The 25924-nt window shown below is 48.5% G+C and overlaps 1 protein-coding gene across 1 annotated transcript; it reads left to right on the forward strand.

Annotated features, from left to right (window-relative positions):
• The first annotated feature begins 5093 nt into the window (after positions 1-5093).
• Positions 5094-22730, forward strand: LOC119447203 (39S ribosomal protein L28, mitochondrial-like). The gene is made up of 5 exons (XM_037711483.1): positions 5094-5282; positions 12315-12567; positions 15350-15493; positions 21808-21940; positions 22690-22730. The coding sequence occupies exons 1-5, from the start codon at positions 5134-5136 to the stop codon at positions 22728-22730; spliced, it is 720 nt and encodes a 239-aa protein (XP_037567411.1). The 5' UTR covers positions 5094-5133.
• The last annotated feature ends 3194 nt before the right edge of the window (positions 22731-25924 follow it).

The raw sequence follows: 25924 nt of genomic DNA on the forward strand, positions 1-25924 counted from the left end.
GTCCCCCACCACTACCGTAGGACCCTTCGTTCTACACGTTTGCCTCCCGCCTGCGATTGTCGTCCTCCAGTTCGCGCTAGCTGGTTCTCCACCCGCCGTGCGCCACTGACACGTGACGATGTGCTCCCTGCCGTTCGTCCCTTCCCACCCGAAGCCTGCCGCGCTACCTCGCTGTAGAGTTGTGGAAACCCCGTGTTGCCGCCGTCTCTCCTGCTGTTCTACGGCCCCTAGGCGTCCCTCCCTGCTCTCATAGCATGCATCTGCCTGAGTCTCCGCACTGTCCCCGCCGCCCGCCTGACGCAGCTCTGACCCGGGATTACGCGCCGCCTGTGCCAAGAGCGCCTCCATCCGCTCTTCCAGCACGGCCCGCTTTTCCCGTTCTTCTTGTACCTCGCCAGCTATTCGCTTTACCAGGATGGCCTCGGCCCCCTCCCTGTCAAGCAACTCGCCGATCCGAGTTTCAAGCTCAGTTCGCCGCTCTCGCTCCACCTTCAGCTCCCCTTTGAGCTCTTCCACACTGGCTGACCATTCCCCTTCCATCCGCCGCACAGCCCCCTTAAATCCTTCACACGACCTGCATGCGAAGCTAGCCTCCTCAGCGTCGGCTAAACTGGCGAAGTGAGTCTCGTCCAAATAACACCAACGTTTGCACTCCTCGCACTGCACCTTCTCGCCATCACCCATGTCCTTCGTAGCCTGCCGCACCATCGTCCGCCCAACCACCTAACGAGAAAGCCCACCAAAATACATGAACAAAGCCCCACGGTAAGCCGTACGGCAATCTCGATATCCGGCTACCTTCGCTAGCTTCCCTAACACGGTTTAAAACTGCCGCTTTACACTGCTTTCACCATGCAACACGTGCGCCACAACCCGCTTCCAAAAAAAAAAAGAACTATTCGTTACCTACTAACGTCCTACCAAACTAACCAAGAAACTAAATAAAGCACGAAAAACAATATATATAGATAGCCCGGTTAACCTAACACTTCTATCAGCCAAATAAAAAAAAAATTGAACTTATTCTTTGGTGTGCTGCTCCTGCTGCGCTGAGCTCCACGTGTGTCAGGTGGCGGTTTTTTGCTTCCAAAGGGGCACGCGCGAGCCGGCGCGTTCAACACACTTCCCCATTCTAACCACTGTAGTCAGGGCTAGTCAGGGCTAGTCAGACCGGAAGCCGCGGATGGTTTGCGGATAGTCTGGGATTGCATAATCGAATAGGCAGCGCTGCGTTCGATTCGCCTGCACCCCTGTGAACCAGTTCACGGCGGTTCACGAGAAGTTAAGAAATTGTGCAGCTCGATTTCTGTGGTGCAGGCACAGCGCGACACTCGAAACGAATGCGATGGTGTAGACGCGTTGCAGGCGTTATGTTATGTCCGACTAAAGTGCACGGAGCGCGTAAGTGTGAGAGCTCCTGAACTCCAGGTATGATCATTGAATAAGGAACCAACTTTGTATGATCGGCTTCTGGGGCGTAAATACACACCACACTTGCGTAGACCCATCAGACGTGCCTAAGGGGGGTTTCAATGCCGCTCGCGCCCGTGTGCTGCGTCGTCTGCTGCGCTGCTGCTTCGCTCCTGTACGCCTGCACCAACTCGGCACCGACAGTGGAATTGGTGCAGCAAAATCATGAACCAGCCCTGCACCTTTCCTGCACTTTGTGAAACAAACGGCGTGGTTCAACCGGCGCCGTTGCTGTACCGCTGAAACGAATGGGACGGTGCAGCACCTCGTGAACTGGTTCAGGTGGTGCAGGCGAATCGAACATACCTAGTACTAACTCTATGAGTGGACCCACCTCTTTCAGAAGCGCTTATATTTAAAGTGGACGGAAGCATCAACCGGTCAGCAGTCGAGGTAAACATGTGACGTTTAGAGTATTGGTGAAAAAAAAAAAAAAACTGGGAAGAAATTGATACGACTGGATTCGTTACCGGCACGGGTAGCGATAGTTTTGAAAAAATAAGGTTATGGAGATGTTTACAAAATGCTAGAATGAAAAACATGTACTGATTGAATCAAGCAGTCTGGGTGACACCGCCCCGTTTGCGTGTTTCTATTTGCGCCCAGCCCAGCGCTCGACCGCTGGCGCCATGCGCCGCTCGCGCGTACCAGGTTTCTAGGTGCTTTCTTTCGCTGAGTGCGCTCGAACACAATCATATGTAAAGTCTCTATATAAGAAAAGTACCACCATCCTTTGATCAACGCTGCTTCTCTCTCTCCTGTATCTTCGATTGGACGATGATAGCGCATGCTTTCACTTCTTTATATTTTGTTTTTTTCCGCCTCAGAGCCATGTTGAAAGTCCTCTGCGCAGCCGCAGTCGCCGGTGGTGGCGCGCGCCCTGCCTGAAAGCTCAACATGGACTAGGGAGCCTACATGCAAGTGCTTGCATGTAGGCTCCCTAACAAGGACTTTTTAGGTGCGCCACCGCCGACTTGCTTTCGCAAGCAAAAAGTAAAGAAAAAAAAAACGCTTTAGGAGAGGAGACGGCGGAGGAAAGAGTAGATGGCGGTACTTTTCTTATATAGGGACTTTAATCATATGGGTGCGACTGTTTTCACAACAAATCCGTGGAGGGGCGGGGCCTCGCCTCGATGACGTATCACCATTATCTTTTTTCCCCCTCACTTTGGTGGCGCGGTCGGTGTGCGGCGTCTCAGTTCGGATCAGCTCATTCCACGTGAGCGAGAAGTTGGCGCGCGTATCATATTCGCGGCGTGCGTTGTTTTGTTTCGCTTGTGAAAGCGCGGAATGAAACGGTGAGCGAGCCTCCTGACCGACAGAAGGTGCATGATCGAAAAGTACATGGTTGTCCACTCTTAGTACGAACACGGCGCAGCGTGGCCGCGTTCCGCAGAGCGCCAGCGCGCACGGCGCGGCCGCGCATCGAAGCTAAGCGGCGCAAGCGCACAGGGGCTTGGAGGTGGGGCTTCGTGTCGTCTGCTAAAGTGCGCGAGCGCGCTGTGCTTTAGCAGACAACAGACGGCACAAACACGGCTCGCTCGCGCGCTTTACCAGACGACACGAAGCCCTGCCTCCAAGCCCGTGTGCGCCCGCTTCGCTTAGCTTCGATGCGCGGCCGCGCCAAGTGCGCTGGCTGCGCCGAGTTCGTACTAAGAGTGGACGACCCTGTAGATCCAAGGGTTACATCATCATGAAGACGGCTACTCCCATGGCTACCTAAAGTCATACGATGAGCTTAAGCTTTTTGAGAGGCCCTTGGCTGCCGTCAACGAGAGGTATATGCTGTGCGGACATCAAGAGACCTGAACAAGCCGTCTAAATGTAAGCATGTATCGACTGCTTCTTAATGTTTCGCTCTGCGCGTAGATTTATCTTTGAAAACGCACTAGTAATTTTAACCAGGGACTCAACCCGGCAGAACGACTTGTTTTCAGTTGCGGTTAGTGCGCAACACAATTGATTTATTATGATTCACTTTTTTGAAGATCGGGTTATCATTGTTCTGGTTACCGGTTTCGAGTTCCCCTGGCACCGATTTATTTCGGTTTGAGTGGAGTATTGTTCTGATTACTGCGACATGACATCCTCAGAAATTTTGATAAACGTATAAGTAACTAAACTGGTATTTTTTGGTTACAGTCTGCCCCTGTGCTCTTTACATAAATGCTTCAGAGCTGCGCTTGGGCGTTTGTTTTGTAAACATCTGCGCATGTTTTTTTTGAACATTGAAAAAGCAATCGTGCGCAACACGAGACACGAATTGCAGTGGGGCTGCACTATGGTGGCTAGAAGGGCCACCATACATGTCGTGACACGTGTGTCATCCGCGGTCGTGCTACAAGGCATAGGCCTGATAGTGAACTGCTCAATGTTAAAACAAAAAACCAATTTTCAATGAATTGAATTGAATTCAATGTTCAATGAATGTATTCAATGAATGTGTTGAATTCAATGTTAAAAAAATGCGCAGATGCTTACAAAACAAACGCCCAAGCGCAGCTCTGAAGCATTTATGTAAAGAGCACAGGGGCAGACATTCTCATTTTTAAAGTCACAATTAGCTTGCATGCGCGGTTCTAATCATGACTGAAACCGAATAATAACAGTTCAGTTAATTTTACGTTTATCAACATTTCTGAGGATCGGGTCATGTCGCGGTAACCAGAACAATACTCCACTCAAACTGAAATAAATCGGTGCCAGGGGAACTCTGAACCGGTAACCAGAACAATGATAACCCGATCTTCAAAAATCAAGACAAGATCAAGATAAATCAAGGCGAATCAAGAGTGGAATTTGTTACCGGCTGAGGTTGTGAGCCAAAACTCTGTTGATTTGTTTTATTCTGTATTATGCCTCTCGCAATAATGCCAATGGCGCTGCGAGTTTTTTTTGAATAAAGAAATAAAGAAAAAAATCAATTGTGTTACACACTAACGGCAACTGAAAAGAATTCAGTCGTTCTGCCGGGTTGAGTCCCTGGTTAAAATACCTACTGAGCTTTTCAATGATAAATCTACGCGCAGAGCGAAACATTAAGAAGCAGTCGATACATCCTTACATTTAGACGGCTTGTTCAGGTCTCTTGATGTCCGCACAGTATACCTCTCGTTGACGGCAGCCATGGACCTCTCATAAAGCTTAAGCTCATCGTCTGACTTCAGGTAGCCATGGGAGTAGCCGTCTTCATGATGATGTAACTCTTGGATGTACTTTTCGATCGCCTTCTGTTGGTCAGGAGGCTTGCTCATTGTTGCAATCCGCGCTTTCACAAGCGAAACAAAACAATGCACGCCGCGAACATGATACGTGGGCCAACTTCTCGCTCACGTGGAATGAGCTGATCCGAACTGAGGTGCCACACACCGACCATGCTGCCAAACAGAGAGGAAAAAGAAAATGGTGTACGCCATCGAGGCGAGGCCCCGCCCCTGCACGGATTTGTTGTGAAAACAGTCGCACCCTTCAACGCCTCCTAAATAAACTATGCCTGGAATGTCGCTATTTTCTCCATAGAGAGCTCCCTGCCGCGTGTTGCGACCAGGTGCCGTGTGAGAGCGCTCGTGTTTATAGGAGGCGTTGGTTCATTTTTATGCACGCATGGTATTGCACGCTTAGCACGGTGCTTGGCATTTGTAGAGAAAGCACCGGTGGTTCACCATGTTCGCTGGGAAGAAATTTGTGCCTATCTTCGAGCGATTTCCTGCGCATTATCGGCGATTTCTCGAAGATATGAAGAGAAAGCCTGCCCCCGTCCACTACAAGCCTCCGGCGGAGAAATTCGTCAGGAACCCCGTAACGCAAGAAATGTGAGCTGCACGACTGGGGTCCTTGAGCGATCTCTGGCACGCGTTCTTGCGAACCTTTCTACACCTTTCACATACACCTTTCTCACGTAACTCGAGAAATGTGTATGCTGCATGTTATAAGTGGTGTTGGTTAGCTGGATGCCTACATCCAGAGCTACACCACACGAGCTAAATTTTAGAAGCCGTGGTTGATTTGAAAGCTGACCCAGAGAATGATTGCGTGCATGAATGCAGCATCAAAAACCAAGGTTTTCGTTAACTGTTGGAGTCGTCACCATCTCAATAAGCATAACTGCCCATATCCCCGGATTCATTGCTTGAGTGATGCCCCATGCAAGCAAAGCTAACGATTATTTTGCCCCCTTCGCGGTGGCTCAGTGGCTATGGTCGCATTGGCGTCTGCTACTGAGCTCGAAGTTGCGGGTTCGAGGACCGCGGTGGCTGCGACATTATGATGGAGGCAGAGTGCAAATGTGGTCAACATTAATGGAGAGATTCTCTCTAGAACACTTTTATTAGCAAAGGCATGGTTTTAGAACCCAAGGCCCCGCCAACTTTTATTGCGTATATTCGCTTTGTGTACTACAGGCTACAGCGTATGTGTTGAAACCAATTTGAAATAGCTTCTATCTTTAGCAGTCGATTTTTACTGCCTCCAGAATTGCAGGTTCGAAGCGGCTGTACGACGACTTAAAGGGCGCCTCCCGGCTTATAGCATAGATGCTAATAAGCAGCTTTGTCTGTCGAAGTAGCTGAAGCTATAAAGACAGCATCGGAGGGCTACATTTTGCCAGATGTGATCAGCAAGTGTGAGGACTGTTCCTGATTGGTTGTTGCTTTTGCAAATTTAGCTTGAAGCACTATGTGGCTACAGAAATGGTATCTGCGAGTACTGCATAGGCCAGTCCTCATAGGCTCCATTCATTTGTCGATTTCAAGCGCGTGCCCAAGGAATGCGCACATAATATCTCTGTGTTTTAACTGTCATTTATATTGTTACGCTGGGCGGTGGAGCCGAAGAAGAGGAGATAGAAGAACTGCGCGTGTGTTAGAGAATGCCCGACTGCCTGCGATCCCGTCTCTACGCCCCCTCTATCATCTTGTAAATAAACCCATCTCATCCGCAACAACTTTGGTGGAGGTGCGGGGTAATCGCTCTGGACAACCTTCTTCTACGCACCCTCCGACGAAGCCGGCGCTTGGTCGGACTACCACCTGAAGACACGGACATGAACGAACCGCAAGCAGCTGGCGGCAGCCATGACACAAGCATGCAAGATGATAGCGAGCGCCCAAGGCAAGTCATCTGCTGGATTCCTCAAAAAGAACCACGCACCTTTTCCGGCAAAGCTGATGAGGATGTCGACGACTGGCTCAAGTATTATCACAGGGTAAGCGGTCACAATGGCTGGAACTCTACGGCGCGACTTGCTAACGTCGTTTTCTTTCTTACCGGAACCGCACTTCTCTGGTTCGATAACAACGAGAGCACGATGACTACATGGGAAAGGTTCGTTGAGGAGATCAAGTGCTGCTTCGGGGACTCACTTTCAAAAAGAAAGAAGGCTGAACATACGCTTTCGCGAAGAGCACAGTTGCCCGGGGAAACATGTACAACTTACATCGAAGAAGTATTGAAACTGTGCAGAATTGTCAACACGGGCATGTCGGATGAAGATAAGGTTGGACATCTCCTGAAGGGCATCGCTGAAGATGTCTACAGTTTTCTTATCTCCAAGGAAGACCTGCGTACTCCTTCTGATCTAAGACGTCACTGTCGTGCTTTTGAGGCGCTGAAGACGCGACGAGTATTGCCAAAATTTGGTAGACTTGACAACGACACCACGGTCGCAAGTGTGGACGTCTCCACCTCCCACGACATCGCTTTGTTGGTACGCCAACTCGTTAAGGAAGAACTGGCGCACTTTCAAGCACCAGGTGGAGAAAGAGACACAGGACGGGAGTACCAGCAATGTACACTTGACGCACGCTGTCCTGAACAGCCGGTACTTTGCCAACTGCAAACTCACAACGAAAATCGGCCTTTGCTTGATGAACGTGTCCGCGTCGCCACGACGGAGTTCCGGCATCCTTCGCGTAACTTCGGACGCCGTCAGGCCGCACCACCCCAACGCATTTCACCCCGATACAACCAGCCTCAGACCCCATTTTATGACAACCCTGTGTACCGCGAGCCACCCATTTGCTTTAGCTGCGGAATCCGTGGACATATCGCCAGGTATTGTCGCAGACGGCAGCAGCACGTTTCGGCCATCCCCGAGTATCAATCTGGAGTGCACTACAGTACGCCGTGGCAGACCGCTGCGCCTCTTCAACGACATCCGCGTGAACATGTATCCCGGCGTGAGTCTCCAGCTTCCGACCGCAGCCTTACTCCACCTCCGACCGGCTATCGCCGCTCGCCATCGCCTCGCCGTCGCCCCCTTTCACCACCACTCCAGCTGGGAAACTAGCTGGTGCGACCAATGGAGGTGAGGTCGCGGGACGGTGACGTAGTCCTCCACCTGTCGTCATGCTCAAAAACAAAGTGTGTGTCTGTGTTGAAGGTTTAAATACTCATGCCTTAGTGGATACCGGTGCTACAGTTTCAGTGATGAGTGTGTTGTTTAAAAATCGTCTTGGACACAAGGTTATGTTCGCGTGGGACCGAAAGACTACTTTTCGTGGAGTTGGGGGTGAAACCCTGCGGCCCGTTGGTGTTTGCTCTGCTCTAGTGAGTGTTGGTGGACAAGATTTTCCAACTGAATTTATTGTTTTTGAACACACCACCCACAACATCATCCTTGGGATTGACTTTCTTGGTGAATGTGGTGCATTGCTAGATTGTGGGGCTGGTGAAATTTCTCTTCGAAGTCATGTGATGTCACCAATACCAGAAGTATCTGACGTGGACACGCAGGGAGTCTTTTCCGTGTCCCATGACATTCTTTTACCGGCTCAAGCTGCGGCATTGGTTCCAGTGATTTCGACGGATGGCCCTCCGCATCGCTGTCATGGTTTAATTGAGCCGTACTCCCCTACCATGTTGAAGAAAAATATATTGGTTCCTCGATCCATTATCGAATGTGTAGATGGTCGTGCACACGTGTGGGCGGTGAACACGTCTATGGAGCAAGTTTTACTGCCGACTGGACTCAAGCTAGCCACCTTTGACTCGGAGGCGACTGTCTCTATTGGTGCCGTTGACGCTTCTACCGACGCCAGCGCAGCAAATCGCGGCTACACCTTGGAATTTTCCCGGATGACGAACAAGTCGCTATCCTCTTCTGAGCGGACAGAATTGCAAAAGGTGCTCGTCCGCTATGCGCGAGTATTCGATTTCGCGCAAGACCAGCGTCCCATTTCGCTTCCTGATTCACGAACGCAACACCGCATAAACACGGGCCAAGCGACGCCTATTCGCCAGAAGCCGTACCGCGTCTCTCCTGCAGAACGAAAATTAATTGACGAGCAAGTTCAAGAAATGCTACGGAAAGGTGTTGTCCAGGAGTCTTGCAGTCCCTGGGCAGCTCCAGTGATACTAGTTAAGAAAAAGGACAATTCTTGGAGGTTCTGCGTTGATTATCGAAGACTTAACGCCGCCACGAAGAAGGACGTATACCCTCTGCCACGCATCGACGATGCTATCGATTGCCTTCATGCAGCCTCCTATTTTTCCTCTGTTGACTTACGATCGGGATACTGGCAAATACCGATGCACCCGACTGATAAGGAGAAAACTGCCTTTGTGACCCCGGATGGACTCTTCGAGTTTAATGTCATGCCTTTCGGTTTATGCAACGCGCCAGCAACTTTTGAAAGGTTTATGGACACAGTGCTACGCGGATTAAAATGGGAGATCTGCATGTGCTATCTCGATGATGTAATCATTTTTGGAAAAACACTCGAGGAGCACAATCAGCGACTTGGCGTCGTACTGGACCGCATACAAAACGCAGGATTGGTTTTAAACTCAAAGAAGTGTCACTTCGGTGAGCGCCAGACTCTCGTTCTCGGTTTTGTCGTCGACAAAGATGGTATACGACCTGACCCTGACAATACTGCTGCAGTGCGCGATTTCACCCAACCGAAGACAGCGAAAGACCTCCGAAGTTTTCTGGGCCTTTGTTCGTATTTCCGCCGGTTTATTCAGAACTTCGCCCAACTTGCTCACCCACTCACGTGCCTCCTTCACAAAGACATTCCGTACGTATGGACTACAGAGTGCGAGGACGCGTTCCGTCAGCTGAAGTACTTACTCACCTCTGGGCCAGTCTTGCGCCATTTCGATCCCGAGGCCATGACTGAGCTACACACTGATGCTAGCGGTGTGGGCGTTGGCGCCGTCCTCGTTCAACTTCACCATGGGTGCCAGCACGTCGTTGCATACGCAAGTCGGACACTGACGAGAGCGAAGCGAAATTACACTGTCACCGAATTGGAATGCCTGGCAGTAGTCTTCGCCATCCAGAAGTTTCGGCCATATCTGTACGGTCGCCATTTCCAGATAGTGACGGACCATCATTCCCTTTGCTGGCTTGTTGGACTGCGGGATCCTTCTGGACGGCTGGCACGCTGGGCGTTGCGCCTTCAGGAGTACAACTTTTCTGTCGCCTACAAGAGCGGTCGGTGTCATACCGATGCCGACTGCTTATCTCGTCTCCCGTCGCCACACTCCAACGCTAACGACGACGACTTCGACAACTATCTTGCCAGCATTGCCGAGTTTCCTGACGTTGGTACCTTTAAATGTGAACAACGTCGAGATCCTACACTAATACCCCTATTGGAGGCTGCCCGCACGTCAGGTCAGACCACGCCGTTCACGCTGTGTGACGGCCTGCTTTACAAAAAGAATTACTCTGCTGACGGCGCTTCGTTGCTCCTAGTCGTTCCCGAATGCCTGCGTACTGCGATTCTTCGCGCTATGCATGACGATATCACATCGGGTCACCTGGGCATTGCCGGCACGCTTCATCGATTACGCCAGCGCCTTTATTGGCCGAAGCTATGGAAGAGCACAAGACAATACGTTGCCAGTTGTCCAGGTTGCCAATGTCATAAGAAGCCGGCGACGCCTCCTGCAGGCTTATTGAAACCTGTGAAACCTCCTGCTTTACCCTTTGAAAAAGTTGGTATAGACTTGCTGGGCCCCTTTCCAAAGAGCTCTACTGGCCGTCGCTGGATTATTGTGTGCGTCGACTACTTGGCGCGCTATACTGAGACTGCGGCGCTTACCTCTGCCACTGCCGCCGATGTGTCGTGCTTTCTCCTTCATTCTGTCATTCTGCGCCACGGCGCTCCACGTGTTGTGATAAGTGACCGTGGACGGCAATTCACCGTCGACGTTGTTGAAGATTTGCTGCGCCTTTGCGGTTCTACTTATCGCCATTCAACGCCATACCACCCACAAACAAATGGCCTCACCGAACGCACAAATCGTACTCTTACCAACGTGTTGTCATTGTACGTCTCGGCTGATCACAAGAATTGGGATGCCGTGCTGCCCTTCATCACGTACGCATATAATACAGCCAAGCACGAAGTAACCGGGTATGCGCCTTTCTATCTGCTGTATGCTCGCAGTCCCCAAAGTTTCTTGGACACAATTTTGCCATTCACACTCAACGAAGACACATCCATTGCAGAAACATTGTGTCGTGCCGAAGAAGCACGCCGGCTTGCTCGACTACGAACACTTTCTTCGCAAGTTTCAACCAAGGCACGCTATGACGCCCGGCATATACCTGTCACTTTCGCTCCAGGCGATCACGTTTTACTGTGGACACCTCTACGGAAGAAAGGCTTGTATCGCAAGTTTGTCTCAACGTACAGCGGTCCATTCGTGATACTAAACCGATTAAGTGACGTCAACTACGTCATAGCAAAACTGACCTCCAGTAATCGCCGGTCGTGGAAGACACAAGTGGTCCATGTGGCCCGCCTGAAGCTCTACCATCATAGGGTTCCCGAACCTAGCGGTACCAACCATGTGGTTCCTTAACTCGCTCGGCAAGCTTCGTCTGCGCCGGAGGAAGATGTTACGCTGGGCGGTGGAGCCGAAGAAGAGGAGATAGAAGAACTGCGCGTGTGTTAGAGAATGCCCGACTGCCTGCGATCCCGTCTCTACGCCCCCTCTATCATATTGTAAATAAACCCATCTCATCCGCAACAATATTAACGTCGAATAAGGATCTTTTTGCATGGAGAGACCAGGAGCATGAATCGAAGAGGGGACATTACAAGCAGTCGCAATGGTAGTGTCTAAGCGATTGTCCAAGTCATGTTGCTCAGGTAAAACACACAAGAACACAGAAACATTAAACATATACGGAGCTTGGGGAACGTGGATGATTGCTTTGTGTCTTTGTGTAAGTGTTCTAGTGCATGTTACCCGCATAGCACTGAGTCAATCAAAATGTTGTAGGTGGGTAGTAGTTGCTAGCTGTCCAACTTTATTGTTTACAGCTTCCAGGGGCGACTGGCCAGCAAAGCTGCACACTGTCGTCCTGCATTGTTCTGAACTTGGGCCCAGCTAATTGCCATTCTTGTCAGCGGACATTGCGAGCGCCCGCCTGTGGTGCCACTGTCATGCCATACCATTTAACCCCCTCGAGGCATATTTAATTGGTAGTGAAAGTTGCGAGCAGCTTGGTGTAGTTCCGCTCTGGAAGTGGGTCCGGAGCACACCGGAATGGAAGGGTGTTGTATTCTGTGTTATATTTGCACTTCTCTTTCCAGTCTGAGACATAACAATGCTTGACATGGAGGACCGCATGAGCTGTTGCAAGTAATCTTGTTTACTGCCTGTCATTTGTAAACAATTTGTTATCATACACCAGTAGTGGCCACTGCTGCCATAATGAAGGCATCTTGAAACGTTGGCTTCAGGTTGAGACTTTCATTGGTTGGCCACTGTAGATCACTTCAAGTTTCAATCATTTGTTGAACTTTTTGTCTTGTTAGCAGACCAGCTTTAAACAAGTAAATGAGTATGACCTAACCCGCCTGTCGTTGCCTTGGCCCTTGCAGTGTTCGGACTGAAGAAAGACCAATTCATGTGGTGTATCCACGAGAGTGCCAGGAAGGCATCTGGGGCGGAGAAGGCATGGTGCCTGGCTATGCTCCCAACAGCGTAGGCTACTATGTCAGGTACTGTACTCCAGAACTGCGCCGGGTCATTCTCTACAGCAAGATCCTGGACAAGTACATGTGTGTCACGGTCACCGAGAGGACAATGATCCTCATCAACGAACACTTCGGCTTCGACTTGTACATCTTGAAGGTGATTACCTATTCTCTTCAAGTTCTCCCATGTTTCAGTGTTTCACCTTTTGCCAATAACCATCTTTCACCAGATTATCACTCTTATTGAATTATCACTCGGCACAAGACCCAACAACTAATCAAATATTTCCAGCAAGTTGTTGCTAATTCTATAGCGTACAACTGTTGTCCAATCAGATTGCATGCAATAGAACCTGATATACCCATGTTTCTTGTGACTTAAGAACTAAATGATTTTTTTGTAGCTCTGAACTTTTCTGCGTTGATACTGCCTCAGTGCAAAAGTTCTTAGATTACGGAACTTACAAAAATGTGGCAGGTACTTGCAGCTTTCGCACTTGCCCTAAATCTCACAAGTGCAGTGTGGTGTTGCCAAGGGCAGGTGTACATTGCCCCTTGTTATTCCGGTGTGGGTGCATTGGCTGTGAAAAATTAAATTTGTTCTTCAGTAGTTCTGCACTGTAAATTATTTTGTAAGCAGGAGTACAGTATTCTCACTACGTTGCAGCAGTTTCTAGCCACTTACTGCATATGTGGAATAAACAGAAATAAAAATTTTGAAGTATATTTTTTCAATTTACAAGCAGTTTGCTTTTGAACACTGGTGTGAAAAGACGTTGAAATAGACCCTTTTTCTAATTTGCAAGTGCGCTTCCTTGCAATGCACGTCTGCCTGCAGCACTGGTCATCATTCAAATAGAAACAAAGTTGGAACTGACTGGAAATATTTCCAGTCAGTTTTTACTCAAAGTACACCTGGTGATGTGATGGCGTTTCCAGTCACGCAGCCTTCCATGGAAGACGTAGAGATTAACATTAATGGTGTTGATTGCATGTTACAGCAGATAGATACATCGAAAGCAGTTGGGCCGGACGGCCTATCGCCATTTATTCTTAAAAATTGTCACAGCATCATCGCACAGTACTTATGCGTTATATATGAAACTACACTTAATACTGGAGTTGTTCCCCATGACTGGAAAATTGCTAACGTAGTCCCGGTTCATAAATCAGGTGACAAAAAGCTCGTCGAAAATTACAGGCCCATCTCGCTAACAGCAATATGTTGCAAGTTATTTGAACACATCATATACAGTGAAACAGTTAAATACTTGGAGTCAATCAACTTCTTCACGCCGTCTCAGCATGGTTTCAGAAATGGGCGCTCATGTATAACCCAGCTAGTCGAATTTCAACATTACATTGCACAATCCTTAGACAGTAACGCTCAAGTAGATGCAGTGTTCCTTGATTTCCGTAAAGCTTTCGACACCGTCCCACACAAGCTGTTAGAATTTGCAATGCTTTCTGCAAACATAAACCCTAAAGTTATTATTTGGATAAACGGCTACTTAAACGGTCGTCAGCAAAGCGTAGTAATTAACGGCTCAAAATCATCTGCAGTAAACGTTACGTCCGGTGTACCACAAGGGAGCGTACTAGGACCTTTGCTGTTCCTGATTTACATTAATAGCATAGTTGATGGTGTTACCTCTCCCATTAAGTTATTCCCAGATGATTGTGTAGTGTTTAGGGAAATTGAATCGCGTAAGGATGCCGAAATTTTGCAAAATGATTTGTGCAGAATATCAACGTGGTGTCAAAATTGGAAAATGAGTCTAAACGTCCGGAAATGTTGCTGCGTATCGTTCACCAACAGGATTCGTAAAGTAGATATAACGTACGAAATCAATAATTCAATTATTAGCAATGAATCTCATTATAAATATTTGGGCGTCTATTTTTCCGACAATTTTAAGTGGATTAAACACATAGATATGACCGTGACAAAGGCAGGTAGAATGGTATACTTTATACGCAGAAATTTTAGGCAAGCCTCACAGACCGTGAAACAAACCCTCTATCTCATGTATGTAAGATCTATTCTTGATTATGCCTGTGTAATCTGGGACCCCCATCAGCAATAATTGATCGAGAGACTGGAAAAAATTCAAAATCAAGCAGCCAGATTTGTTAGCAACAATTATAATTCCTTTGCAAGTATTACAGAAATAAAACAAACCCTGGGATGGGAGCCACTAATGGTGAGGAGGCAGAAACTGCGGCTTAAATTTCTTCATAGCATTTATTACAATAGAAATGCCATTAACCCTCTTGATTATCTCTTCGCACCAACGTACGTCTCAAATCGACGAGATAATTCACGGAAAATATTAGAATACTCCCGCAAAACCCACTCTTTTGGCAGTACCTTCTTTGTAAAATCAATACAGGAATGGAACCGACTCCCGGATGATATCGTTAATGAAACTGATAATGAAATCTTTTTTTCTTCCCTGTAAAAACACCCACAATACCACTGCCAAAGAGAGTGGTTTGTTGTCCCGAAGCGTTTGGGTGTTTAATGTATGGTTGTGTCACTGTTTATAAATTGTGTAATTCACTGTTATTCGAGTGTTTTTTTTTCTTAAAAATATCTTGTGAATCGTTGTATTTTTCGTAATTATCATATCGATTGCTATTTGCGTTATGTTACTATCCATATGTACCTCCCCTACGCAATGCCGTATGGCGATGTAGGTGAAGTGTTAATAAATAAATAAAAAAGTGCTATCTGCAGATCCTGGTTTTATTACGGGGGTCACGTCTACATTTTCCATGTCATAATACAAGGAAATTGTGCTTGTACCCGCTGCTCGCAAAAAAGTCTACGCTGCCATTTGTTGAGCAAACACCCTCGCACGAAGGCTAGCTTTGCAGTTTTGAAAGAGGTCTGTTTTGACGTTGATCCCACAGGTGTGGTGACAATTTTCTTTCAGACGCCAGTGCAAGACCTGCACTCCCAACTTGCACTTGATCTGAGATGGAAAATGTTGCTGGATTTGGCAAGGAAAGACCTGTACCCTGACAACCCGGAGAAGCAGAAAGAAATTCTGGAGAAGTACAAGGAGTTCATTGTATCCGTGAGTTGGCACAATTCTTGGGGATCTCTTTCAGGGCCCGTATTCACTAAAAAAATTACGGTACAACCCATCTCACGATGAATGCCGACGTTAATGCGATTAGCATTGAAGTAGCGTAGCAACACCGTATTGCCACTGCCGAAGTGTATCATGTATGAGGCATGTATGCAGCCGCACGAAGTCTTCTTCCTCTTCAAGCTCCCACTGGTGCTTGTGACAGTGGCCAATCTGGCTAATGTAGACTTAGTACAGCTGAGCAGAATCTTTTTGATTATTTTTGGGCACAGCAGATGAATGGCGATGCTGTAATGCTGATCGCATTGACGTCGATAGCCTATCTTCTTCTTCGAGCTCCCATTGCTACATGAGTACGAAAGCTGCATCGGCCCATGTTGGTGTCAATGAGGTTTACTGAAGAGCATCACATACCCAGGGATCCTAGTTGGTCTGACGATTTTTTTCGAACCCAGTTCCCTCAGCGCAACCGCTTGATTTGCCCATGGACCACCCAAGTTGGTGTGAAAGACGTTGGCGCCCAGGACAAACCTACATGATACATAAGTACATACCGCGAACATGAGAACCCTAAACAATAAGTACACACTGCGCTCTCGGTGAAATTCTCATAAGTTCCCAAAAATTGCTACTTGCATTACATCGTCTCCATCTTGTGATCACAATGGCAATGATGCTGACTTTGACGGTAGGCTCTTGCCTGGGCTACAAGTGGGGTCTCGGTTTCGTATCCAATTGTAATGCGCAGGCAATTCCTAGACCCATTTTCATGAAAAAGGTGCATGTTAAAATTGGGCAAATGGAGTAATCCTCCCATGTTTCTGCCCCATTTTTACAGGTAGGGAGGAATAACTGAACATTTTTTTTCTGGGATGTCTGTTTCAGCTGCCAGCGATGACACAAGAGTGGCTGCCCTGTTCACATTGAGAAGAGGTTTATTGGCGGTGTCCTTCAAGGACGCTTCGAGTTCCAAGAAAGGCGAGGCAGCGTGGAGCACCGTCTCCAAAGACACCAGCGACCAACAGCGCGAGCAGAGTGGGCCGAGCGTTGGCGATGCCGCTGGACGGAGGCGCGTCTTCTTCACAATCGCCCCCGCAGAAAAAGAGCCATCCTGGCGACCTAAGAGGTTGTTGGCAGAGAGTCATGGTAGGGCTTGAGACGTCCCATGTGGACGAGGTCACGTCCACACCGGCGCATGTCGTCAGATGGAAAAAGTGGCTCGATGAGAAAATTCACCGGGGACGTTCGCTCCAAGAAGCGGGAGGCCCTTTGTACTTTGAAAGGAGTTTTGAGGAAAGACCTGGGAGTTTGGCCGGGAGTTTGGCAAGGAACAGCCAGCCATACCAGAGACCCTAGGGCATACGTGGGACTGGGCAGGGGGTCGGCGCGGCCTTCCTTCTGACACTGTTGTTGTTACGACGTGAAGGTGCGCGCGAGCTGGCCGCACTCTGGCTTGTCGGCCAGCTTCGTACACAGGTGGGCACTCGGAAGCGTCAGGACGGTATGGAAGGAGAGTGTCGATGGTATGCAATGGCTCCAGTCCATATAAGAGGAAGAAAGGTGAAAATCCCGTAGTAGCTTGTATTGGGGTGTTGTATCCGAACGTTACAAAAGGAAGTGCGCGGTCCCAGTTCCCATGATCAGATGCCACGTACATTGCGAGCATATCACCGAGAGTGCGGTTAAACCTTTCCGTGAGCCCGTTAGTTTGCGGATGGTAAGCTGTGCTCGTTCGATGATTAATGGGCATTCCGAAAGCAGAGCTTCCACGACCTCGGAGAGGACCTCTATCACTGAGGAGTTCTCGAGGTGCGCCATGTCGAAGGATGAAGCGATGCGAGACGAAAGAGGCTATATCCCGCGCTGTAGCATTTTGTAGAGCCGCAGTTTCGGCGTAGCATGTCAAATGGTCCACAGCAACTATGATCCACCGATTGCCATCCGGTGTCATGGGAAACGGGCCGTAGAGGTCAATGCCTACGCGATCGAAGGGTTTGGCAGGGCACAGAAGTGGCTGCAAGGCGCCAGACACGCGTAAACGTGGTAATTTGCGACGTTGACAGTCAGGGCAGCACTGAACAAACTTTCGTACAAAAGTGTACATTCCCCGCCAGTAGTAGCGATGGCTTATACGTTCTTAAAACTTCGGCATGGCCACATTGCGGATCGTTGTGAAAAGAGGAACAGATTTGGGATCTTAAGCTGCGGGGAATGACTAGTAGCCATCTACGGCCTTCGGGAGCGTAGTTGCGTCGGTGGAGCAGCTGATCACAAATGGCGAAATGAACAGCTTGGCGTCGGAGGGATCGAGATACAGGGGTGGTCGATGATCCAGAAAGATAGGCGAAAAGAGAAGCGATCCACGGGTCATGGCGTTGTTCGTTGCCAATCGAATCAAGGTCAAGAGATGACAGGGGGTGAGCGCAAGTGGTTCTGTAGGTAGAGGTGAACGGGACAGGGCGTCTACGTCAGTGTGCTTGCGTTCGCAGCGGTAGACGACACGAATATCGTACTCCTGGATTTGGAGTGCCCAGCGTGCTAAGCGGCCAGATTGATCTTTCAACGTGGCGAGCCAACAAAGCGCGTGGTGATCAAGCGGCCAGATGGATCTTTCAACGTGGCGAGCCAACAAAGCGCGTGGTGATCAGTGACTAGATCAAATGGACGGCCGTATAAGCATGGGCGGAACTTGCCAAGCACCCATACTAGAGCCAAGCACTCTTTTTCAGTTACGCTGTAATTGCCCTCTGCTTTTGTCAGCGTACGACTCGCATAGGCAACAACGTATTCGGAGTAGCTGGGCTTGCGTTGCGTGAGGACGGCGCCAAGACCGACCCCGCTGGCGTCTGTATGTACCTCCGGTGCAGCTGTCGGGTCGAAATGGCGAAGAATAGGTGGAGAGGTAAGAAGACGACGCAGTGTAGCAAACGCGGCGTCGCATGCAGGGGACCAGGAGGAGAGGTCCGCGCCACCGCATAGGAGCTGGGTCAAGGGCGACCCGATCGATGCGAAATTGCGGACAAAGCGCCGGAAATATGAGCACAGGCCCACAAAACTACGTAGTTCTTTGGCGTTAGTAGGCTTCGGAAACTGAGCGACTGCACGAAGTTTCGCAGGGTCCGGTGGAACGCCGTGCTTGGACACGGTGTGGCCTAAGATGGTCGGCTCTCGCGCGGCGAAGCGGCACTTCTTGAGGTTCATTTGCAGGCCAGCGTTGTTGAGACACGTCAAAACATGTCTAAGGCGAAGTAGATGGGTCGGAAGGTCAGGCGAGAAAACCATGACATCGTCGAGGTAACAAAGACATATATATATATATATATATATATATATATATATATATATACCACTTGATGCCGCGCAGTGTATTGTCCATGAGTCGTTCAAACGTTGCAGGCGCGTTGCAAAGTCCAAAGGGCATCACGTTCAACTCGTATAGGCCGTCAGGTGTAATAAATGCCGTTTTCTGGCGATCGGATTCAGCCATTGGAACCTGCCAGTAGCCAGAACGCAAGTCTAGGGACAAAAAGAATTCGGCGCCCTGAAAGCTGTCAAGGGCGTCGTCGATGCGCGGCAAAGGATAGACGTCCTTGCGCGTGACCTTAATCAATCGACGGTAGTCAACGCAAAAGCCAATAGACCCGTCCTTCTTGCGAACGAGAACGACAGGAGATGCCCAGGGACTGTAGGATGATTGGATAACGCCACGGCGTAGCATATCGTCGACTTGGTCGTTGATGACGCGACGCTCGTCGGCGGAGACGCGGTACGGTCGTTGACGCAACGGCTGGTGTAATCCGGTGTCAATGTAGTGCTGCACTTCCGACGTTCAGCCTAATTGCGGCTGAGAAACATTGAAGGAATTTCTGAAGTGGTGTAGAAGCTGAAGAAGCTCGGAGTGTTCGGCAGGGGTTAGTGTAGTAGCGATGGAACTGGAAAAAATGTCACTCGACGACTCTTCAAGCGTTGAAAGGGTGAGAAGTTCGTTCGAGTCAAGATGGAAAGATTCGTCTGACACAGTAACAAAGAACGAAGAGTCAAGCTGTTCCACGCGGCCGAGACATTCGCCGACAAGCAACGTAACCGACGCAGAAAGTGGATTGTACACAAAAATATTGCTGTTGCCAGCGGCGATGTCAAGCGTTGCAAAAGGCAGTGGAACGGCTTTGCGACACATAAAGATGTCAGATGGTGTAAAAAAGACCGTAGCATCGGAGACGGCATCGCAGATGACTGGGACAAGGGCAAAAGAGCCACGCGGAATGTCGGTGTCCTCATGCATGACCAGTTGAGGCGGCTGATCAAGAGCATCGTGGGATGGTGAGTCACACAGCGGCGAAAATTCAACTTTAGCTTGTGCGCAGTCAATGACGGCAGTATGACGGGACAAGAAGTCCCACCCAAGGATGTCGTCATGTGAGCAGGCAGGAAGAACAATAAACTCGACAATGTACAAAACGCCTTGTAAAAGCACACAGGCAGTACAGGGTGCGAGAGGTGTCACGTGCTGCGCACTTGCCGTGTGAAGCGACAGTCCAGACAGCGGTGTGGTCACCTTGCGCAGCGAACGGCAGAGTTTGGCGGCTATAACAAAAACGGCGGTGCCGGTGTCCACAAGCGCAAAAGTAGAAATACCTTCGACAGATATTGCAACCATGTTAGCAGGAGAAGAGCAAGGACTTGGGCAGTTCCCAGATGGCGCAGTTCTTGCCTCGCGAACTGCGGAGCTTAGTTTTCCTGGTCGGAGGGTGCGGGTCGGCGACGCATTGGGGAGAGCGATCGTCGACAAGGAGATGGGGAGCGGCGCGACGGAAATTCAGGGACGTCAGAAGAAACGTACCACTGGGAGGGACCCGGGGCTGATTGGCGCATGGGCTGACTGCCGTATACTGGAACGGCCGGGCAGCATCGTCGGGAGTTGGAAGGCGACGGCGGCAATAGCGATCGACGTGTCCTGGCGTGCTGCAGGCGTAACAGATGGGACGATTGTCAGGCGTCCGCCATGGATTGCTGACTCTCAGCCCAGCCCAAGAAGCAGTAGGAGCGGCGGGTGGTGCAGACTGTTGCAGGGTCGAGAAAGGCAGCTGGGGAGGCCTACGCACTACCTGCGCATAGGTAGGAGGCACGGCAACAGGCTGCACTGCCTGCGCATACGTAAGAGGCGCGGCGACAGGCTGCACTGTCTGCGTATATGGGGAAGGGGCGCGGCCACAGGTATCTGGTGGTGAGCGACGGGAACAGCTTAAGCATTCTCTTCGGCAATGACAGTGCGGAGCGTTGAAGGCAGACGACAGGACGGCTCCTGAGTGAAGGGGACCAAGGAAAGTTGACGGGCAACCTCCTCGCGCACGAAGTCTTGAATCTGCTGAAGCAGTGGAGAGTGGTCGGAAATGGCAACCAGACTCGCTAGCGAGTCGGCGGTCGACAGAGGCTGCCGAGTCAGGGTGCATTGCTTCTTCAACTCTTCATAGCTCTGGAATAACGTGACTACTTCGGAAACGGTGCGCGGATTCCTGGCCAAAAGCATCTGGAATGCGCCGTCATCGATTCCTTTGAGGATGTGCTGAAATTTATCAGCTTCCCGCATGGCAGCGTTGACACGTTTACAAAGGTCGACGACTTCTTCAGTGTAGCTAGTGAAATTTTCACCAGTCTGCTGTGCACGGGCTCGCAAGCGCTGTGCGCGTAGTTTGTGGACAGCAGGTCGACCAAACACTTGAGTGAAAGACGTTTTCAAGGTTGACCATGTCGGGATGTCGACTTCGTTGTTATGGAACCAGAGTCGGGCAACGCCAGTAAGATAAAATATGACGTTGGTCAACTTCGCGACATCGTCCCACTTGTTATGCGCGCTGACCCTTTCATACGACGTAACCAGTCCTCCATGTCCGTTCATCTGCACCGCTGGAGACCTTCGGATCACGTTGCCGAGGAACCCCGGTGCTGATGACGGGCTGGGGTGCAGGCGTCGGCGGGTCTGTGTTGTCGGTCATGATGGGCGAAAGCGTTTGGGTTCGAAGCTCCAGGGAGCAAGCGGCAGGGGAATTCCAGCAACCTCAACCAATTGAGAACAGGCTTATTGTCGGTGTCCTTCGTGGACGCTGCGAGTTCCAAGAAAGGCGAGGCAGCGTGGAGCACCATCTCCAGAGACAGCAGCGACCAACAGCACGAGCAGAGCGCGCCGGGCGTTGGCGATGCTGCTGGACGAAGGCGCGTCTTCTTCTTCACAACATCATGTTTGTACAAGTGCAGCTTTGTTAGATGCCGAGTGCAGTTTGACATTCTGCTGCCCTTTGCAGGAGGAAGAAGCAGACTGGTTTGGCCTGACACTGTGGCAGGCCAAGAGGAAGCTCATGGACTACGAGGACACCCTCCCAAAGCAGAAGCCACTCAAGTACCAGTTCCTGAATGACTTCTTGGAGGAGCTGAAGTGTGAGCTCTGCTTTTTCTTTACAGCGTCTGTAGCTGCATGTTGTAACATTACATGGGATCGTAGCTTTATTGTTATACTGCAACAGCCATAAAGGGCAACTGTAACAAAATTTTGTGTTGTAAAAAGCCAAGTTTCATATAGCGTAGATACAGAGAAGCCTTCATGAAAATGTTTGCTTTCAAAGTATGAATATATGTATCACTAAAACCTTGCAAATATATACGTTTGTGCTATACTGAGGGTTTCATCATTATCAATCGGTAACTGTTTTCTCAAGTGATGCGATGTTGCCTGCAGTGGACAACGCACGCAGTGTTAGTTTGAGGAAGCTTGAATGGACCAAAGTCAAGTTATTTCGGATGATATACTGTGATAAAGACCATTGAACAGCATGGGTTCTTAATCTTTACACTGTTCAAAACTAAATGGAAGAACAGAAATAGCTACAGTTGGGAACGTAGTACCCTATCGTCTCGGGAGGAATGGTAGGGCACCCAAGAAACTGAAGTTGGTCTCTTGAGTTATCTCCTGTGGCACAACTTCACAAGTAATAAACTTTTTTTCTGCCAAATAGATGAAGATAGTTGTCTTCACCAGTGTAGACTTTATCCATCTAAACTGGTGTAGTGTATTGCTCTATAGTGCTCCCTTCAAAATTCATGGGCCAAGGGCACAGGCAGTGGACTTGCTTGTCCCAAATTGATGAGAGTTTGAACAAAGGGTGACCGTTAGAATTTTACTTCTGCAGTGAAAGAAGAGGAGAAAAAACAGCAGGAGGCGACAGCATAAGTTGATGCTTGAAGTTTCACTTCTATAGTGTAATTTTTGTTGTTACACGTAGACTTAATTAGCCTTTCCTTTTTTCCTTGCAGTGATCAGCAAGAAAGCTGGGTCTTGAAATTTAACCCATTTAGGCGGTCACTGTCATCAGGCACATGTTTGCAGTCATCGTCAGAATTACTACGTTAGCTCATTTAGTCAAACGAGAGTCATATAATAAAGTATTTTGTTGACATTGAGGGACTTCATGTAAGTCTTTTACACGTCTAATGGCTTGAAACAGTCTTGGAGCACTTATAAACAGTTGACTTCTCTCATGAAAAACTAGACGCTAGCATATTTTTGGCACTGACCAAGGAGAGGGTCTCATTCCTCTTTTTATTTTACCAAAAGACACTTGGAACGATTTTATGGTCTAAGAGCTGCAGTCTGCAGCTGGACAGATGCCTGGAAGCCAGGCTTTGTACAAAGCAGGGCATGACTTCATAGCACGCATGCTGCCCAACTTTGATGGACTGGATAACAGTACACGCTAAACTTGAACAGACACATAGTGTTGGATAGCGTAGTAATAAATACAGTCGGACACCTTTGTAATGAAATGCTTAGGGCCTCCGAAATAATTCATTGTACAGGTCACTTCATTGTATTGCACTGCACTGCTCACAATACAACCAGCAAAGAAAAAGCTGGCAGATCCCACGCCCTGTGGGAATCGATGTTATGCGAAGCAGTGTGGCCTACCAAGTTAACTAAACGGCCATGAGACCACCAAGACGTAGGTGGCTCTTTCATGACCTACATGACACGCATGTCATGACATTGATGTCATGAGTCCTCAGGAGTCCCTTTAGCTACACCTAAGAGACCTTAAGATGCTCATGGCTATGACTTCGACCATCAACCTTTAGCCTTTTCCTTCACTTTGCTAGGTCATTGCCATGACCTGCATGACATGCATGCCATGGCATTTCTGTCATGACCTATCAATTAGGTTCGTCATAGACTCCTGTCATAGCATGCCAATTTTGGTACATACCAAGTTAATGAAACGACCATTAGAGCACAAAGACGTAGGTGGCTAGATAGATAGACACTGTCAAAGTAGCAAATGTTCGCATTTAATATTCCTTCGTTATACAGTTCATTTCATTGTAGAGGTGTTCGTTGCAGAAGCGCTTGACTGAAGCACTGCATTAAACAGCATGACATAGTGTGCTGTACAAAACATCAATTTCGTTGATGTTTCGTTGAGCTGAAATGATATCAGAAACACAACAAGAAATTGAGAGTTGTGTGAAATAAAGCATGCAACAATAGTATATTGCAAGGAAGAGGTGATCTCGAAGGTGAGGATTGAACTGCTGAAAGAGAAGGACAGGACACGGTGACGCAGCAGCTCTTTGCATGAAAGGGAGGCACAGGCAGTCGGGCGATGTGTTTACGCTGAGCTGAGCCACAACGAGTGGATTCCGGGCGTTTGGCTATGTGGTGTTGCGGCCACGCGGAGCAATGCGGCCTTTGTTCCATTGTCTGGTCCAGCGAATCACTGCTGGACAAGTAAAAACAAGGTAATCTTTTCCATCTATTTCCTGTGTAGATTTATCGAGTGCATACCAAGTGTTGGCGCCAGTTCCGAACCCAACGAACTTAAACAACGTGGGGTGCTATTTCCGTAATTTGTGGTTCGTATCAAGAAACTATCAAGAAGAAAATAAACTTTCTTGCCAAGGCGGGATTCGAGCCCGCGTACCCACGGTCCCAAGGCGAGCGTCGTAACCACTAGGCTATACAGCCACCCTTGCAGAACATGCATTTATGCGAACCATATGATTGCGCTTGAGCGTCGTCGTCTTCGTCCACAGCTGGCGCGTTCACACGCTCGTGCTCTACGAGGTGAAGAAGAGGTTTTGCGCACTGTGCTCGGGAGAGAGATAAAGAAAATGACAGCGAGAGACAGACGCATTCACGGAGATGGTCCGCTGGAACACGTTGTCGGCATTGCAACGCGGTGTCGTTGTTGCAAGCTGCGCTATGCAACGCGCAGTGAGGGCTGTAAGTCCAAGACGCTCGAAAAGAAATTATCATCATCTTTACTAATAAGACGAAAAGTTCGCGCGCATTTCCCGAAAATGCTGGGCTACGATCGCCCAGCCACGCTGTTTCAAGCATTGCGCGGCCGAGTGCAGGGTTAAGCGTTTTTTTTTATGGTTGACAGAATTTTTAGAGATCGCCTGTGGCATGTAGCACTATTATACTTCTTGAGCTAGGTTACTCTCGGAGGCGGACATTATTTGTACGAAAAATCAAAATGAATACCTGAATAATTAACAAAGTTTTCAATCAATCAATCAGCTTTATTAGCTGAACATAGAAAATGAGTACGCAATAATTGGTCTGATAGCCATGAGGCTAGTTTCTGGTCCGAAGCAAATTGCATCTACATGCAGGTTATAGGGAGGAACTTGAAAATAAAAATTAAAAGAATAAATGAAATCTTAGATACATAAAAAGTGAATAATATACAATTGCAATCAATCATGAACATTGAAGTGACAAACATGCAACTGAATGTAAGCAAACTGGTAGGTCACTCGAGAATATTTTGATAATTTATGTAAAACAGCTTAGATGATAGTTTGAAGTTTCTCACAGTTTCATTATAAGTGGCAATTCATTCCATACCTGCTAATTAGTGGTAATTAAATTTTAAACGAATTACATTAGGGCACATGTTGCAATTTACGGATTGTATCCAATTACTTCAAAAGTGATATCCACTTGGAACCAATTCAGAGGACGAAACCGATTTCCAGATATGCATTCCCAAAGTTCGCTATGAAATGCATTGATGTTCCAGTAATTTTTTAACTTTAATGCTTAAAAAAGATGTCTTTTTTATTAAGTTCAACAACAGTGCATTTTTACCGCAGATTTAAGAGTGATTATCTCAAAACTGGTGCTTATTTCAAAATTTGTTCTGACGGAGTGTGCCCTGTGAAATAGATGACTTGAGTTCGTGCATTGCAATGTGCGCGAAGGTAATTAGACCCATAGTTGATTTGTGAAACTTTGTTAATTAGTCAATTATGTATTTTGATTTCCAGTGTAAGTACTGTCCGCCTGTTCGAGTAATTCAGCTCAATGAGTAGATTTGTACTATGTGTGTCACAGGCAATATTTTAAAATTTTGTTAATGCTGA

Source organism: Dermacentor silvarum, chromosome 1 (genome assembly GCF_013339745.2).
Source record: "Dermacentor silvarum isolate Dsil-2018 chromosome 1, BIME_Dsil_1.4, whole genome shotgun sequence".
NCBI lineage: Eukaryota > Metazoa > Arthropoda > Arachnida > Ixodida > Ixodidae > Dermacentor > Dermacentor silvarum.